Source organism: Chiloscyllium plagiosum, chromosome 19, assembly GCF_004010195.1.
Source record: "Chiloscyllium plagiosum isolate BGI_BamShark_2017 chromosome 19, ASM401019v2, whole genome shotgun sequence".
Taxonomy (NCBI): domain Eukaryota; kingdom Metazoa; phylum Chordata; class Chondrichthyes; order Orectolobiformes; family Hemiscylliidae; genus Chiloscyllium; species Chiloscyllium plagiosum.
The window spans coordinates 24171454-24191255 of record NC_057728.1 but is presented as its reverse complement, the minus strand read 5'-3'; the positions used below and the strand labels follow the sequence as shown (position 1 = coordinate 24191255).

General features: G+C 41.2%; 1 protein-coding gene across 1 annotated transcript in view; it reads right to left on the bottom strand.

Moving 5' to 3' along the window:
* cacna1c (calcium channel, voltage-dependent, L type, alpha 1C subunit) overlaps positions 1-19802 on the bottom strand; it is an 890104-nt gene that overhangs the window by 395932 nt on the left and 474370 nt on the right. Inside the window, exons 11-12 of the mRNA XM_043708872.1 lie at positions 19300-19326; positions 14507-14667 (exon numbers count right to left, since the gene is read on the bottom strand). Coding sequence (XP_043564807.1) covers positions 14507-14667; positions 19300-19326 — 188 coding nt within the window. The remainder of the gene's footprint in view (positions 1-14506; positions 14668-19299; positions 19327-19802) is intronic.

The window sequence follows — 19802 nt, the reverse complement described above, 5'->3', positions numbered from 1 at the left end:
TGTGTGTCTATAAGGGTGTGTGTGGGTGTCTGTGTGCGCGTCTGTGTGTATCTGTGTCCGTGTGCATGTGAGAGTGTGTGTGTGTGTGTGTGTGTAGGAATATCTGTGTATGTGTGTGTAGTGCAATGGTGATCACCTGTAATGTATGTGTGTGTAGTGCAATGGTGATCACCTGTAATGTGACATGAACCCAAGGTCCCGGTTGACCTTGTCACATGGTTTCACTTTTTAGATTGGAATCAATCTAAACATCAGGTCATAGACAGAGAACACAGAGGGCTAACACCTTCAACATATTGTCTAGCTATCACCATTGTTAACAGCTAACCCGAGAATGCAACTTTATAAAAAAGGGTTTTGTGATTTACACATGAAAGAAGTGAAACTATCACTGTATTCTAACAGATGAAAGGCTTAACAGACAATCAATTCTTCAATGTATAATTTCAGTTACATCACACTGCAAAGTTTTGCTATAAATTCTGTGTTACGATCGAGCCCTCCACAATCACCTGATGAACGAGCGTTGCTCCGAAAGCTAGTGTGCTTCCAATTAAACCTGTTGGACTATAACCTGGTGTTGTGTGATTTTTAACTTTGTACACCCCAGTCCAACACCGGCATCTCTGAATCAGGTTTTTAAACAATAGGTGTGAAGCCTGTCTGTGTCCCAATGCTGTGTCAGACTGACAAAGCCTCTGTATAGTTTTACAGTTTAACAAGGATTCATGCAGTTTTTGAGCAAAATAAAATGTAATTCTACAAAAACAAATTCAACCCATAAGTTTATATGTGTGCGCGCGTAGGAGCAACAGATTGAGTGTGCATGTGAGTGTGTACGCATATGATACAGTGTGTGTGGATATGTGTGTGTGTGTGTGTGTAAGCTTGGTTAGGTGTGTGTTTGAGTGTGAAGGGTTATGTGTGAGAGGGTATGCGTGTTGGTGTGAGTACAGGGGTGTATCTGTGTGCATATGAGAAATGGTCTGCGTGCGATAGACCACATTGGCCGAGTCACATGAATACTTACCATACACACGGTGGGAGGTGACCCCTCATGTAATACTCTGACACGTTTTGCAGCGGCTTCTGTGGCAGGGTTGTTGTATGGTGGTGTTGTCCTGAAGGTTGGGCAGTTTGCTACGAATTATGATCTGTTGAAAGTTTGGTGGGTGTTTAAAGTGAGAAGTGGAGGCGTGGGGAAGGTCTTGACGGAGCCCTCATCCTCATGGATAATATGTTGAAGGCTGCGAAGAACATGGCGTAGTCGTTCAGTTCCCAGGAAGTACTGGACAACAAAGGGTACCCTGTCTGTCGCAGCCTGTGTTGTCTCCTGAGGAGGTCATTACCATTTCTCGTTGTGGCACATTGGAACTGGCGGTTGATGAGTTGAGCATCGTACCTTGCTCTTATGAGGATATTGTTGAGTACTTTCATGTGTCCGTCACATTCCTCCTCATCTGAACAGATCCTATGTATGCAGAGGGCTTGTCCATGGGGGATGGCTGTTTTAAAATGCTTCTGGTGGAAGCTAGAGAAGTGTAGCATTGTAAGGTTATTTGTGGGTTTGCAGTATAGTGAAGTGCTGAGGTGCCCATCCTTGATGGAAATGCATGTGTCCAAGAATGAAACGGATACTAAAGAGTAGTCCATGGTAAGTCTGATGGTGAGATGAAACCCGTTGATACCCTTGTGTAGTTGTTTCAGTGACTCCTCGCCATGGGTCTAGAGGAAGAAAATGTCGTCAATGTATCTGGTATATAGTTGGTTGGAGGTCCTGTGCAGAAAATAAGTCTTGTTCGAACTTGTGCATAGAGATGTTGGCATTTGGGGGCAAATTTGGTCCTCATGGCTGTTCCATGTGTCTGGATGAAGAACCGGTTGTCAAAGGTGAAAACTTTGTGGTCGAGGATGAAACAGATGGGTTGCAGCATGGTGCTTGGAGATTGGCAGTTGTTGGTATTGAGCACTGAGGCTGTTGCCCTCAAGCCGTCATCATGGGGGTTGCTGGTGTCGAATGCTGACACCTCCATTGTGACAAGGAAAGTACCCTGTTATACTGGTCCGTGGATGCTGAGTTTCTCTAAGAAATCTGTGGGTCCCTGTACAATGGCAGTAGGGTCCATGTCGACCCCTTATTTGGTCGCTCTTCTGTAGATCCTTGTGATCACTGTACCCGTTTGTCAGTAGAGTCATTGGGATCACTGCTGGTAGTGACTTCTACTGCATCACAAGATACACAAAGCTAACACACCAGGACACTCCGTCATAACAGGCAATGGAACACTGTGTGAGAACCTCTCTGACTATGTTGAAGGCATCTTGAAACTCAATGTACAGGGGACCCCCAGCTTGTGTCGTGACACTACAGATATCTTACAGAAACTCAGCACTCACGGATCAGCAGAACCGGGAACTTCCTTGTCACAATGGATGTGTCAGCATTGTATACAAGCAACCTTCATGATGACGGCATCAGGGCAACAGCCTCAGCACTCAATACCAACAACTGCCAATCTCTGAACATCGTGCTACAACTCATCCGCTTCATCTCTAACCACAATGTTTTCACCTTTGACAACCAGTTCTTCATCCAGACACATGGAATAGCCACGGGGATCAAATTTGCACCTCAATATGTCAATATCTTCGTGCACAAGTTCCAACAAGACTTATTTTCTGCACAGGACCTCCAACCAACACTATACACCAGATATCTTGACGACATTTTCTTCCTCTGGACCCATGGCAAGGAGTCACTGAAACAACTACACGGTGACATCAACAAGTTTCATCCCACCATCAGACTTACTATGGGCTACTCTTTAGTATCTGTCTCATTGTTACTCTCGTGCATCTCCATCAAGGATGGTCACCTCAGCATCTCACTGTACTGCAAACCCACTCATAACCTCACAATGCTACACTTCTCTAGCTTTCACCAGAAACATATTAAAACAGCCATCCCTTACTGACAAGCCCTCCACATACACAGGATCTGTTCAGATGAGAAGAAACGTGACACATACTAGAAAGCGCTCAAGATGTCCTCATAAGAACAGGGTACCATGCTCAACTCATTGATCGCCAGTTCGGACGTGCCACAATGAGAAATTGTAAGGACCTCCTCAGGAGATAGACAGGGTACAACAGACAAGGCTATCCTTTTTTGTCCAGTACTTCCTGGGACTGAACGACTATGTCATGTTCTTTGCAACCTTCAACACATTATCCTTGAGGATGAGCGCCTCACTAAGACCTTCCCCCCGCCTCCACCTCTCGCCTTTAAACAACCATCAAACCTTAAACAGATCATGATTCATAGCAAACTCACCAGCCTTCAGGACAGCAACACCACAAACCCTGTCATAGCAACTGCTGCAAGACATGTCAGAGTATCGACATGGGTAACACCATTACACAAGGGGACACCTCCCACAATGTACTTGGCAAGTACTCATGTGACTCGGCCAAGATGGTCTATCTCATACACTACAGGCAAGGCACATTGATGAAACCGAGCAGATGCTACAACAACTGATGAATGGGCACCGCACAACAATCACCAGGCAGGAGTGTTCCCTCCCAGTTGGGGAACACTTCAGCAGTCTGGGACATTTGGCCTCGGACCTTTGGGTGACCATCCTCCAAGCCAAACTTCTGGACAAGCAACAATGCAGAGTGGCTGAGCAGAAGCTGATAGCAACGTTCGGTACCCAGGGGAATGACTTCAACCGGGACTTTGGGTTCATGTCACACCACAGGTGACCCCACTGCACGATACTCTCACACCCACGCAGACCCTCTCTCTCTCTCATATGCACACACATACACCCCCCGCACTCACACCGACACATGCAACTTCTCACACATACCCCATCACACTCACTCACACACTTAACCAAGCTTACACACATACATATATACACACACACACACTCTATCACATGCACTCACACCCACACGTACACACTCATATGCACACTCAATCTGTCACTCCTACATGCTCCTAAGGTTATGGGGTGAACTTGTTTTTGTAGAATTGCATTTTATTTTGCTCAAAAACTGCATTAATCCATGGAGAACGCTGTAAAACTATAAAGAGGCTTTGTCAGTCTGACATAGCACTGGGACACAGATTTCACACCTATTGTTTAAAAACCTGAGCTCTCTTGAGAATGTAATTTGAAAGAAGCTCTGAGATTTACAAATCAAAGAACAGTAACCAGCATATCCCATTATAAAATATAGAAGTTTTAATCCAAGATTGTTTACTGTATCACATCTCCATGACACTGGGCTCCTTTGGCTATAAATTCTGTGAGCATGATCTTATTCTCCACAACCACCTGATGAAGGAGAGGCGTTCCAAAAGCTAGTGCTTCCAAATAAACCCGTTGGACTATAACCTGGTGTTGTCTGATTTTTTAACTTTGTTCACCTCAGTCCAACACCGGCACCTCTGTCATAAATGATTGAGACATATTCATGCAATTAAGTAGAAATTTAACTATTGTAAATATCATTTGTTTAAAATTTAAAATTTAATACGATGTAGAAATCTGAACTGCCATTATCAGTAATGCACAGCCAGAGAGCTTTTCAACAATAATTATTAACTTAACATACTATTCAAATCCAGTTACAGCTTGTGAATACTATATAAATTTTTCAAGGGTTTCTACAGTGAGACTAATAATGTATAAGGAACATTTTGATCACTTCATTAATTTATTCATGATTGGGATTTGGGATAATTTCAACAGACCACCCAATCGACAAGTGTGAAATCTGGAACTGATTTCTGAACCTGACTGGGTCATAGAGCCATAGAATCCTACAGCATGGAAGCTGACCTTTTGGTCCAACTCACCCATACTGACCAAGTTTTTCAAACTAAACTACTCCATTTGCCTGTGTTTGGCCCATGAAGCTCTAAACCTTTCCTATTCGGTACCTGGCTAAATGCCTTTTAAATGTTGAAACTGTACCTGCATCTACCACTTTCTCTGGCAGTTCCTTCCACATAGGAACCATGCTCTGTGTGAAATGGTTGTCCATCAGGTCTTTTTAAATTTTTCCCTATAATCTTAAAATTATCTTTCTAGCTTTGAACTCCCCAACCATAGAGAAAACACCTTTGCTCTGATTTTATAATCCTGTGTAAAGTCACCCCTCGATCTCTTACACTCCACTGAAAACAGTCCCAGGTTATTCAGTCTCTCCTTATAACTCAAACCCTCCATACCAGTAACATCTTTGTAAATCTTTTCTGCACCCTCTCCAATTTAATAATATCCTTCCAATAGCAGGGCGACCAGGACTGTACACAGTACTTCAAAAGTGACCTCACCAATGTCCTGTACAACTACAACATGACATCTCAATTCCTGTGCATGTGGAGAGTCAAGAGGCTGAATTTTCATTTTGTTTGAAAATTCTGATTTAAGAAATAGAAAAATGACAGGCCAGCTTTGACCTTCTCAGTGCATATTCTGCCCCATGTAGGATAGCTATGACCATTCTAGTGTCCTTAAATAATCCTGTGTGTGTGAATGTGACAATAGATCTATGCTACTTTCTCTCCACCCTCCTCTCATTTATCTCTTCACCCTGCAAGCACTCTGCCTCTATTCCTTATGAAGGGCTTTTGCCCGAAACGTCGATTTTCTTCTCCTCGGATGCTGCCTGAACCGCTGTGCTTTTCCAGCACCACTCTAATCTAGAAACAGATTGCAGTGGCTTGAGATCTAGATTTAGGAACCACTGGCACATTTGTGAGATTGAGAGCTTTGTGAGTATGCTTATAAAAATATTCACCCTACAGCTTAACAGCATGCAAGACAGAAGGAATGCACAATGAGTGAACACAAGGAAGTTGTGAACGAATAGGCAAGTAGTGTTTCTCATTCTTCAGCTTGTATTTAATTAAGAATAATGTTAAAGTGATGGTTCATCTGGGGAGTACAGCCTCTACAGTGGGCGGCACGGTGGCACAGTGGTTAGCACTGCTGCCTCACAGCTCCAGAGACCCGGGTTCAATTCCCGCCTCAGGCGACTGACTGTGTGGAGTTTGCACATTCTCCCCGTGTCTGCGTGGGCTTCCTCCGGGTGCTCCGGTTTCCTCCCACAGTCCAAAGATGTGCAGGTCAGGTGAATTGGCCATGCTAAATTGTCCGTAGTGTTAGGCCTGAAGAAGGGCCTGTGCCCGAAACGTCGAATCTCCTGTTCCCTGGATGCTGCCTGACCTGCTGTGCTGTTCCAGCAATAAAGTTTCAACACTGTCCGTAGTGTTAGGTAAGGGGTAAATGTAGGGGTATGGGTGGTTTGCGCTTCGGCGGGTCGGTGTGGACTTGTTGGGCCGAAGGGCCTGTTTCCACACTGTAAAGTAATCTAATCTAATCTAATCTAAATCTAATCTAAAATCCAATTACTTGATTGGTTCCTGAGCCAGTGGCCACAGCGTTGTGTGTGGATAATACAGCAGAAACATGCAGCCTACGAAGAAAAAGCATCCATTCATCTCTCTCTTACATCTGTTTGTGGAGAAGTAAACTAAAATTCTTATCAGCTAGCTATTCTGTCTCATCAGTCTCTGTAAGTATCTCTTACAGGGAAAACTACCTCTAAATGCTATTAAAGGGTAAACCCTCAATCACTGAATGTGAGACTGAGATTTGGTATACCCATAATGTCATACCCATAATCAGCAGAGGGCTGGAAGGGATTGCAAAGACCTAAATGAAAACAATTCATCAACATGTATGATCTGGAGGATTGGTACCAGAACTGTGCTTCTCTAACATTATTTGGAGGTGCCGGTGTTGGACTGGGGTGAACCAAGTTAAAAAATCACAACACCAGGTTATAGTCCAACAGGTTTAATTGGAGGCACTAGCTTTCAGAGCACCGCTCCTTCATCAGGTGGTTGTGGAGTACACAATTGTAAGAGACAGAATTTATAGCAAAAGTTTACAGTGTGATGTAACTGAAATTATACACTGAAAAATACCTTGGTTGTTTCTTCAGTCTCTCATCTGTTAGAATGACCATGATAGTTTCACTTCTTTCATATGTAAATCACAAAACCTTTTTAAAAAGCTACATTCTCAGGTGAACTGTAACAATTGGTGTCAGGTAGATAAGTTGTTAAGATGTTGAAGGTGTTAGCCCCCTGTGTTCCCTGTCTGTGCCATAATGTTTAGACTGATTCTAATCTAAAAAGTGAGTTAACAGAGTCTTACATGGATTCTTGCAGTTTTTGAGCATGAATCCATGTAAGACTCTGTTAACTCACCTTTTAGATTAGAATCAGTCTAAACATTATGGCACAGACAGGGAATACAGGGGGTTAACACCTTGAACATCTTATCTGCACTGACCCCAATTGTTACAGTTAAACTGAGAATGTAACTTTTTAAAAAGTTTTGTGATTTACATATGAAAGAAGTGAAACTATCATGGTCATTCCAACAGATGAGAAACTCAAGAAACAATCAAGGTATTTTTCAATGTATAATTTCAGTAATAAGTTAAACTGAGAATGTAACTTTTTAAAAAGTTTTGTGATTTACATATGAAAGAAGTGAAACTATCATGGTCATTCTTCCAGATGAGAGACTCAAGAAACAATCAAGGTATTTTTCAATGTATAATTTCAGTAATATCACACTGTAAACTTTTGCTATAAATTCTGTGTCTTACAATTGTGTACTCCACCAGATGAAGGAGCGGTGCTCCGAAAGCTAGTGCTTCCAATTAAACCTGTTGGACTATAACCTGGTGTTGTGTGATTCTCTGACATTGTTTTCTTTCCCAGCATTAATGGTGTGTCTTGTCTCTTTGTGTGTCTGTCTGTATTTGTTTGGGAATGATAAGTTTTTAAGATACAGAGTTATAAATTAGCTATTCAACTTACCTATATTTTTGCCATTGGTTAAAAGCAGTTTGGTTATGATAAATACTTGTTTTCTTGTAAATGAAACAAAACCGATGTACACTTTTTTCAACTAGAATTAGACAGTCAGGTAAAATTGGGCAATTGAGTGGTTTAGTCAAATTTTCACATTTGTAATAACTCCAGAAGTAGTGAAACTCGATTTTCAGTGAACCATGCCAATGAGTCATGACAAAATTTAAGGCTGATCGGGATAGTTTGGAACAATTAAGATTGGGTATGGAGCGAATGTAACCAACAAAGGATAAAATGTCAAATACCAGGGTTTCCTTTAAGAAATGTTAGCACTAGAAGCTACTAAAGCTTTCTGCAGATTAATCAGAAGTCCCTGCTGAACCTATGAAAGATTGCAAAAGCTAAGAAATTTAATTGACAAATAAGATAGAAATGAAGTTATCTCTCAGAACTCAGAAGTGTAGGTAATTCAAGTACTTGCCCAGCAACTGGGCTTTGAAAAAGTACAGAAGAGACCATGTAGTCCAGTGGTGAGACATTGTAGTCAGTTAATATTAAGATACAGTTAACACAGTTTCCACAGGTGGAAAAGTGAATTATAAAGACAAATTTATAAATGATGCAAATGGAAATGAGAAGGCTAGAACAAGAGATGTGTGAAAAAGAGAAAGAAAGCAGCGTTGCTTGAGTGCTCCCTCCTTTGTTTGGTGCGGCATGGTGGCTCAGTGGTTAGCACTGCTGCCTCACAGCACCAGGGTCCCAGGTTTGATTCCAGTTTCAGGCAACTGTTTGTGTGGAGTTTGCACGTTCTCCCCGTGTCTGCGTGGGTTTCCTCCAGGTCCTCTGGTTTCCTCCCACAGTCCAAAGATGTGTAGGTCAGGACAATTGGCCATGGTAAATTGTCCATATTGTTAGGTGCATTAGTCAGAGGGAAATGGGTCTGGGTGGGTTACTCTTTGGGGTTCGGTGTGGACTGGTTGGGCTGAAGGGCCTGTTTCCACACTGGACGGAATTTAATCTAAAGAAAATAATCCTTAAAATGATGCAAATGAGGAAGGAGACCTTGGAAGCCAAAGAAAGCTTTGATGGGGAAAGTTCCTATCATAATCCAAAGTCCAGTCAGGAAACATTTACATTTGCACAAGTCCTACCAAACTTTGAGGAGCAGGAAGTGAAATCATTATTTATGTCATCTGAAAAAATAGCAAACCAAATGAAGTAGAGATATGAGCGCAATAGATCATGATATGAAATCAATTTTTGTAAAACAACTTGTTATTCTCTTTCCCAATCTGCCTCTTCAGTATTTTATGCACATGGTATTACTTTCTAATATTCTCTGATGGTTCCTATAGTCCTGCTTAGTTTAAATCCTCCCCATTAGCACCTCAAAATGCCCACAAGAAAGTCAGTCTTGGCTCTGTTCAAATGTCACTCATCCAGCTTGTATAAGTACTACCTCCTGATTCCTGAAGAAGGGCTTATGCCCGAAACGTAGATTCTCCTGTTCCTTGGATGCTGCCTGACTTGCTGCGCTTTTCCAGCAACACATTTTCAGCTAAGTACTATCTCCCCAAGAACAAGTTCCAGTGTCCCAGAAACCTAAAGCCTCTCTCATACAGCATTGGTCAGTGATGCATTCAAATTTTTTATCTTCCTATTTCTGTACTCATGTGGCACTGGGGAATAATCTGGAGATCACAACGTTAGAAGTTGTGCTTGCTAATTTTCCACACATTCTGATTACAGGATTGCATCCCCCTTCTTTAGTCTTTAGTACCAATATAGACCAACTTCCAGAAGCATGTGCTGCAGCTGTTCTGTGATATCCTTTATCTCAGCAGTAAGAAGCCAACATACCATCCTCCAATCACATCAATTTCTGCAGAAACGTCTAACTGTATTGCTAAAGAATTATATCAATACCACACTTCCACTTTTCTTCCTTCCCTCTGTAAAACTAGGTCACTCTCGGTGCCACATGCCTGGCTCCTGTTGCACTTCTCCAGGAGCTGTTTCCTTCACTAGTATCAAGAACAGAAAACCGCTTAGTGAATAAGGTCTCTAGGGACTTCTGTACTATTTTGCAGACAGCATGGTATTCACCAATTCCCTATCCACCTGCTTGACTCCAAGTTGTGGTGTGATCATCTTTCTGAATGTGCTGTCTATACAGTTTTTTTGACTCACAGATGAACTCCTCAGTGACTCTCACTCCTACCCAGAGCTCAAGCTTGTTCAGCTGGTGGTATTTCTTAGACATGGTCTCATCAGGATCATGTGAATCGGGAGTGCGGTGCTGGAAAAGCATAGCAGGTCAGACATCATCCAAGGAGCAGGAGAGTCAACGTTTCGGGCAGAAACCATTCATCAGGCTTTTGCCCAAAATGTCAACTCTCCTGCTCCTCGGATGCTGCCTGGCCTGCGGTGCTTTTCCAGCACCACACTCTTGATTCTAATCTGCAGTCCTCACTTTCACCTGTGAATGTTCATGACTCCCAACATACCACCGATGGGCATTCCACTTGACTGTGTTGCCCTATTATATCTTGATCTTATACTTTATTTATTTTAGTTTTAGTCTTATACTACAAATTACAAACTACAGATTAGTAGAAAGTAGAAATTCCTCCCCATTATTCACAAATCAGGTCTCTCCCTCTCCTCTACCTCAAAACATTTACTTTAATTGTACTAGTTTATAAATTTAAATATTTTAAAATTACTGGAGTTCCTAATAAATCTACGCAACAACTAATCTACTTAGAACTTTCCTGTGATGTCATGCTTGAATGTATTTACAAATCCAAGCCAGCTGCTGAGCAGTCCAGTAAAGGTGCTCCATTGCAGGTCTAGGTGACCACTCCCCCAGAAGGGGACATGTGGACTGGTTGACAAGTCAGTTCTGATTTGTGAGGCATGTCCATTGAGAATGCACCTGGAAACAGCTATGCTGAAGCTTTGTTGTTAGCTTATTTATTGGATATAGAATTTTTATTGGTTATCTCTAATTGTTCTTGAGAAAGTAGTGGCAAACCACTGTTTGAACTGTTGAAGTCTATGTTGTACTGGAAAGGGAGTTTCAGGAATTTGACCCAGTGACAGCAAAGGAATGATGATAAAGTCAAGATAATCTGATCTTGGAGGGAAGCATCTAGCTGGTGGTGTTCCCATGTATCAGGTATCCTTATTCTTCCAGGTTGTAGAGTTCATGGGTTTGTAAGATGCTTTTTAAGGAACCTTCATTAGTTGCTGCAGTGTATTTTGTAGATAGTATACACAGCTGCCGCTGTGCATCAATGGTGGGGGGTTGGGGATTGATGCTGCAGGTGTTGCATGGGATGCTGATCAAGCAAGCTGCTTGATGGTCTCAAGCCTCTTTAGTGTTTTTGGAGGTGTACCTATCCAAGCAAGCAGACAGGATTCCGTCATAATGCATGCTTCTCTTGCGTATACAGACTTTGAGGAGTCAAGCAGAATTCTCAGCATTTGATAAAATTAAAATACTGCAGCTGTGGGAATTCTGAAATGAAGTCACAAAATCCTGGAGAAACTCAGCAGGTCTGTGGAGAGGTAAAAACAGAATTAATGTTTTGAGTTTGAAAACCTTTCTTTAGAACCCAAGGAAAATAATACTTTGGTGTCAAAATGTTAACTCTGTTTTTTTCTTCACAGATGCTGCCAGACCTGCTGGGTTTCTGCTGCAATTTTGGCTTTTACTCTGAATCTCTCACCTGTTCTTTAAGGCAAAATACTTATGTGCCTGGTCAAGTTCACTTTCTAGTCAATGGGAAGAATCTTTAATGGGGGATTCAGTAATAGTAATGTCACTAAATGTCAAGAGATAATGACTGAATTCTCCCTCACTGGAGATGATCATTACCTGGCACTTATGTGACTTCTAAGATCACAAGAAATAGGACTAGATTAGATTCCTTACAGTATGGACACAGACCCTTCGGCCCAAATAGTCCTCACCGACCCTCCGAAGAGTAGTTCATCCAGACCCATTCCCCCTGACTAATGCACCTGACTCTATGGGCAATTTAGCATGACGAATCCACCTAACCTGCACATTTTTGGACTTTGGGAGGAAACAGGAGCACCCGGAGGAAACCCACACAGACACGGGGACAATGTGCAAACTCCACACTGACAGTCGCCAGAGGCTGGAATCAAACCCGGGCACCTGGTGCTGTGAGACAACAGTGCCACTGAGCCACCGTGCCGCCCGTTCAGAGCATTCGGCCCACTAAATTCACTGTGCCATTCAGTTAGATGATGGCTGATCTGATAATCCTCAACTCTACATACATGCTTTATTTCTATAACCCTTGATTCACTTACCGATTAAAACTCTGTCTATCTCAGCCTTAAATACACTTAATGACTCAGCCTTAACAGCCATCTATGGTAAAGAATTCTAGATTCATCATCCTCTTAGAGAAGAAATTCCTACTCATCGCTGTCTTAATTGGTTGACCCCCACTTCCTCTGATAATACACCATCTGGTCCCAGACTCGCCCAAAGGGAAAAACAATCTCACTGTATCTATCATGTCAAGGCCCTAAAAATCTTGTTGTTTCATAAAGGTCTCCTCACATTCTTCTAAACTCTATTAAGTAGAAGCCCAACCTAATCAAACGCTCCTCATAATAAAATTCCTCTGTGACTTGAAACAATGCCCTGTGACAGAGCTGACTGATCTTCACCAATCACAACAATCCTTCTTTGTGCTTGATATGCCTCAAAACAATGGACTCCAATTACTGATTGTGGTTTTGCTAAAGCTCCTTTATTGCTATATTTGGTCAAGTACAACCATGCTCACTGCTCTCTTGAACTCAGCTATTTTGTCCATTTCTGCACCAAAACTGTTTTTGAGTATCTGCCACTGGTCAGCACCGACAAAGACACCTTTAAATAATTTAAAGTAGATTGATGGGGTGATAATTGGCCAAGTTGTTTTTTTTTCTACTTTTAATGGATAGGAAGTACCTGAACAATTTTCCTCATCTTTGGACAGATGCCAATGTTGTAACTCTTCTGCAGCAACTTGACTTGTGGTGTAGTAAATTCTGAAGCACAAGTCTTTAATACTTTGCTGGAAAATTGTCAGGGCCCAGAGCCTTTGCATTAATCCATGCCATTAACTATTTCTTTATATCACATGGAATAGATTGATTTGGCAGAATTCTGACAGCTGTGATGCTGCAAACTTCTAGAGAAGGCCCAGATTAATCATCCTCTCAACATTCTAGTCAAGGATATTTGCAAATGCTTTACCCTTGACATGTTTGCTGGTGTGCTGGGCTTCCCCGTCATTGAAGATGGGAATATTAGTGGAGCCCCTGCCTCCAGTGAGGTGCTTAAGCATCTACCACTATTTGCAATTAAATGTAGCAGGATGGCAGAGTTTAGATCTGCTCTGGTGGTTGTGGAATCACTTAGCTTTCTCTGTCGCATGCTGCTTTCTTTACTTCTTATGCAGTTGGCACAAATATGTGTTGATTTGCAAAAGAAGTAATAATAACATGAGGATGACCTTTTACACACAGCAATTAGTTAGTATCTGCAATGCATTGCCTAACAGTGAAATGGAAGTAGGTTTTTTCAAGGCATTTATGTGGGAATTGGATGATTACTTGAAGATAAAGATGGTCCAGTGCAATGGAGAGAGGGAAGTGGCATGGCTGGAAGGAATTACTCTGTCAGGGAGCTCGTACATATATGAAAGGCTGGGCTGAATGGCTTCCTTTTGTGCTGTAACCTAGAGTGGACAATGGGAGATAGAAATCTGTCAAGGACAGGGTGAAATTATCTCAAAGTACCCAGATAAAAGGTTTACAAATCTCACCTCAGTCAGTGGTATGCTAATACACCAACTGTATTTTCATGATTCAATTTGACAGAAGCATCTGCTGATGGAGATGCATCCTTGTGACTCACTACTTATGTCTTCATGGGGTCAGCTGTGGAGTAGAGGCTGTGTCTGCAGGGAGGAAGCTGTTCCCAGAAGATGAAGCATGGCAGTCTGCATCTTGACTTCACTTGAGTACAATTTCCACCAGTGCAGGCACCTCATCTCAGAAAATAACTTTTGGATTACTGCATATAACTGTGAATATGCAGAGTCTAGGAATTGAATTTGTTCTGGGATTGGGATCCTTACATTGGCAGAACTTCCAGTTCCTGTCTGCAACACTTGGATCAGAGTAGCTTTTGTATACAAGCCAACCTAATGAGTACATTGATGTTTGAGGTGGCCTTGCTGACATCCTTGCAAATTATGGACACTCTTTGACACTGCATCTTCCTCTTCATCCCCCAAGTAACTGTGCTATTCTAGCAGGAGATAAATGCGAATAAGACCATATTCTCCACCTTACTGCTTAATGTCATAGGACATCAACTAATAAAAAGATTTTTTTCCTTCTTATTGATTTTTTTTAAAAAAATCTGACTCAGATGTCATAGCTTTTATGTACAATATGCATAGGAAATTACTGATATGAAGAAAATTTTGCTGGATTGGGATACCATCATTATACACAAAACAGCATGCTAACATTTTCATTCCTCTTTGGTATTACCTTGAACTAGAGTAAGCCATTCAGGCTGGTTGTAGTGTTCGGAGGCAATAGTGAGGGTGTTCAAGAAAACAAGAAATATTACAAGCCAATAAAACACACTAGATTTCACTCCAGCTCTACATTTTCTTCTGCAAAATCGGTTCCATCTTCGCCAATATCGACTGTAACAAACAAAAACATGAGTGAAAATGTAGAAAGCATTCCCTGGCTTATTTCACAATTTCTTGAACTAAAAGGTGACACTTGATGAAGGAGAAAAAGTATACAGAAAAAGTAGGGCTGACTAAGGCACAACATATCTGCTGTATCATTGATCAAAAGGGTTGGATTATTATGGTCACCATCTGATTACTAATCTCATAGAATAGATCACCTGCCCATTTTAAAAATTGTCTGAATCTATGTAATAAAAATCCAGTGGGTTCTACAAAGAAATGGTTGATCCACTCCACCAGATTACAAACCATGTTTGATGGTGGAAACCAACCCCAGAGAGACATACTTACAATTTTTACATAATAAGTTGGACACCTTGGTCAGTCTATTGTAAGCAAAGGTGAAAGTGAAAGAAAGTAAGATATTCTAACAAAGGATGACAAAAAAATACAATATAAATTTCGCGTTACTTTCCAGTGAAGGGTTGCAACATTCAGTTATGCTACTAGACTTGTGAAATATGAATAAGTACTTCTCATTGGCAGGCGAATTGGTGCAGCATTTTGGAATAAGGTACAATCAGAGGCAAGACAAATTGACCCATACTTACACAGTTATTAGTAATCAAATAATATCATTGCTGGATACCTTTTAAACATAAATAGCACTTAAATATTCATTTAAATTTTAAATATTTACTTCCTCTATTACTGATGCACAATGGCAGCAGTGTGTATTGTAAGATGTATTGTGGCAAACAAAGCTCCTTACATAACACCTTAAATCCTGACCTTAACTGGCTCAAAGAACAAGGACAGTAGATCCATAGGAACACTACCACCTGCAAGTTCCCATCTCAAAGTCACCCTCCATGCTATCTTGGATCCAAAATGTCATTTCTTCACTGTTGCTAAAATGTGTATTTTATTGGTATATCTTCATAACATATGCTGCAAAGCTTTAAGAAATTAACTTTTCAACACCTCCTTTTCAAGGCAAATTAGGGATGGGCAATAAATGCTGACACAGCCAGTGACACCCACACTCTGTGAAAAACAAATTAGAAAAATGCATTTGGTATGCTGCAGGGTGAAAAGTTATCAAAAACATAGTAGAGCAAAAAAAAATCAAATACTTCAAAATATTTTTGAAATAGTAGCTTGGAAAATGCAATTTATTTGCATGATGTGATAATGCTGCAATATTAACCAGGATAAAACTCCAATGACTGCCAAACTGAAAGGTTATTATGGTTGGTGTCACTCATTGACTTGTTTACCAGCAGACCACAAACCTCTTATTTTGAGTCTCGTACATAATTAGGTCACAGTAGGACGTTCTCAGAGGATAGGTGACACATGGTTGCTATGTGACTTTGAACAGAAATTAGCATTCCTGCCACATATACTACAAGCAGCTGATAATGCCATTAATTAAAAAAAATTACATACTAACAAGATATCTTAAAGTTAATTACATACCTAGACCTGTCAAATGATCTTACATGTCAACCTGCAATGCATTGATATGTTGCAAAGCAAGCTTTTAATAGCTTGTTAAAATACCTTAAACAACATCATAATTTTGTTAATGACTCAATTTCAGCATATTATGTATTCACACCACACAGTCAGTTCATTTGTTAATATTGGAATGACAATTGTTAAGAGTATAAACAACATTTGGCTCTTTTGGCTCAGGGCAATATTTCTTTATTCGTATTAGAAAACAAATGAGAATTTACAATTGGCTATAAGATACAGACAATTAAATTATTTTTAAATTCAAAAGTCACTTTTGTGTTCTGCTTTACTCAATAATTAACTAGTGAGAAATCCTCTGAATAACACAAACTAACCCTTTACAGTTTTGTGCATAGACACTCAGGAGTCAGAAGAATGTTTGTGTTGGGAATAGTGCTAGGAGGTTGGAACACCATATGGAATGGGGAGAGGTGTTGTTGATAGGCTACTGGTTTAATGAGATGTACTGGATCAAGATTGAGATTGAAGCACTTGGTTGAAGAAACAGTAGGTACTGAAAGGAAGATGGTGGCTGGAAATCATTTCAGATCAAATGGCTGTATCACAATTACTAAATGGGGTGTTCAGCCCAGTAACAGAGTGGAAACACTGACAATAGCATGGTAGATACTTCGCCAAAATGAATGGTGGTAAAAGGATTTTTAAAAAAGAAGACAAGATTACTTCTGAACTTTAAGTGCTAAGATATTACCTATTGCTACTGGTCAAAGTATGAAAGTTATCTGAGTACAGGAGAAGTGAAATCTTTACAGAGGAGCTTGGTGAGACCATATCAGATGTAGTGTGCAATTTTCATCTCCTTATCTCAGGAAAGATAATATTGTCAGAGAGGAAATGTGACAAAGGCTCCCAGGATGGTGGGGATGTTCTACGAAGAGAGATTGGGCAAACTGGGTCTGTATTAGAACATAGAACATAGAAAGGTACAGCATAGAACAGGCCCTAGGCTCACGATGTTGAGTCGAGACTTAATCCTAATGTAAAATATAGTCACTTCACCTACCCACCCCTCAACTCACTGCTATCCATGTGCATGTCCAGCAGTTGCTTAAATGTCCCCAGTGACTTCGCTTCCACCACCTCAGCTGGCAACGCATTCCATGCATTCACAACTCTCTGCGTAAAGAACCTACCTCTGATGTCTCCTTTATACCTTCCTCCTTATATCTTCAAACTATGACTTCTCGTACCAGTCAATCCTGCCCTGGGGAAAAGTCTCTGGCTATTGATTCTATCTATTCCTCTCATTATTTTGTACACCTCGATCAGGTTTCCTCTTTTCCTCCTTCTCTCTAGAGAGAAAAGTCCGAGCTGATTCAACCTTTCTTCATAAGGAAAGCCCTCCAGTCCAGGCAGCATCCTGGTAAATCTTCTTTGCACCCTCTCCAAAGCCTCTGTATCTTTCCTATACTAGGGCGACCAGAACTGGACACAATATTCCAAGTGTGGTTTCACCAGTGACTTGTAGAGCTGCAGCAAAACCTCACAGCTCTTAAACTCGATACCCCTGTTAATGAAAGCCAAAACACCATATGCTTTGTTAACAAACCTATCCACTTGGGTGGCAACTTTGAGGGATCTATGTACTTGCACACCCAGATCCCTCTGTTCCTCCATACTGCCAAGAATCCTGTCTTTAATCCTATATTCAGTATCCTAGTTCAACCTTCCAAAATGCTTCACTTTGCATTTATCCAGGTTGAACTCCATCTGCCATTTCCCAGCCCAGCTCTGCATCCTGTCTATGTCACGCTGCAGCCTGCAGTAGCCCTCTATACTATCAACGACACCTCCAAACTTTGCAAATTTATTAATCCACTGCTCAACCTCCTCATTCAAATCATTTATAAAAACTACAAAAAGCAGAGGCCCAAGAACAGAGCCCTGCGAGACCCCACTCAACACTGACCTCCAGGCAGAATGCTTTCCATCTACAACCACTCTCTGCCTTCTGTCAGCCATCCAATTCTGAATTCAGATAGCCAAATCTCCCTGCATCCCATACTTCCTGACTTTATGACTGAGCCTACCATGGGGAACCCTATCAAATGCCCTGCTGAAATCCATATACACCACATCCACTGCTCGACCATCATCGACTGTCTTGACACCTCCTCAAAGAACTCAATAAGATTTGTAAGGCATGACCTGCCCCTCACAAAGCCATGCTGACTGCCTTTAATCACACTATGCTTTGCCAAATAGTCATAAATCCTGTCCCTCAGAATTCTTTCCACAACTTTGCTGACCACAGATGTGAGACTGACTGGTCTGTAATTGCCAGGGATTTCTCTATTACCCTTCTTGAAAAGTGTAACAACATTCGCCTCCTTCCAATCCTCCGGTACAACTCCCGTGGAGAGTGAGGACAAATATCCTTGCCAGCGGCTTAGCAACCTCCTTTCTTGCTTCCCGGAGCAGTCTAGGAGAAATCTGGTCTGGCCCTGGGGACTTATCAATCTTAATGTTTTCCAAAATTTCTAGCACATCATCTTCATCAATCTTGATCTGGTCAAGACTGTATCCCAGCTCCTCTATGTTTTCATTTACAACAAGTTCCCTTTCCTTGGTGAAAATCAAAGCAAAAAGCTCATTTAGGACTTCCCCTATCTGCTTAGACTCCACGCACACGTTCCCTCCGCTATCCCTGATCGGCCCTACCTTCTCCCTGATCATTCTCTTATTCCTCTAGAGTTTTTAAGAATGAGAGGTGACCTGATTGATACCTATAAAATACTTAATGGGGTAGATAAGTAGATGCAAATAAAATATTTCTCTGATTTAGGAGTTCCTATTGATTTCTATTGCTACAATCATTACATAACTTTCAAGTTACAGCCATGTTTAATATCATTTATGTAAATGGTATTGCAACATGAAACCAATTTTGTTATGCATGCAATTTTTCTTAAATGACACTGATAATAATTCTATAAAAACAGAAGATGCAAAAATCATCTTAAATAATGTTTATTGTCTTTACTGGTAGACAAATCAAGCTACTTTTGAATTAATGCTCGCAACAGGAATATTACTGTAAATAGAAATGATTAAAAATAAAGATTGTATTAAATATATTAGGTGTTAACTGACCTGAACTTGGACTTGGAAATTCGATGCCTGGAACAAAAAAGAAAAGATAACAATTTGTTGTTTGAAATCTCCTCTCAATAGAAGACTGGCTAATCAAACAGCATGAATTGCATGTATCTCAGCAGTCACTGGCCTCTCACCTGGTCTCCTCATTTATAGAGTCATAGAGATGTACAGCATGGAAACAGACCCTTCGGTCCAACTTGTCCATGCCGACCAGACATCCCAACCCAATCTAGTCCCACCTGCTACCACCTGGCCCATATTCCTCCAAACCCTTCCTATTCATATACCCATCCAGATGCCTTTTAAATGTTGCAATTGTACCAGCCTCTACCACTTGCCCTGGCAGCGCATTCCATACACGTTTTCAACTCCTCATTTATAGAGTCATAGAGATGTACAGCATGGAAACAGACCCTTCGGTCCAACTTGTCCATGCCGACCAGACATCCCAACCCAATCTAGTCCCACCTGCTACCACCTGGCCCATATTCCTCCAA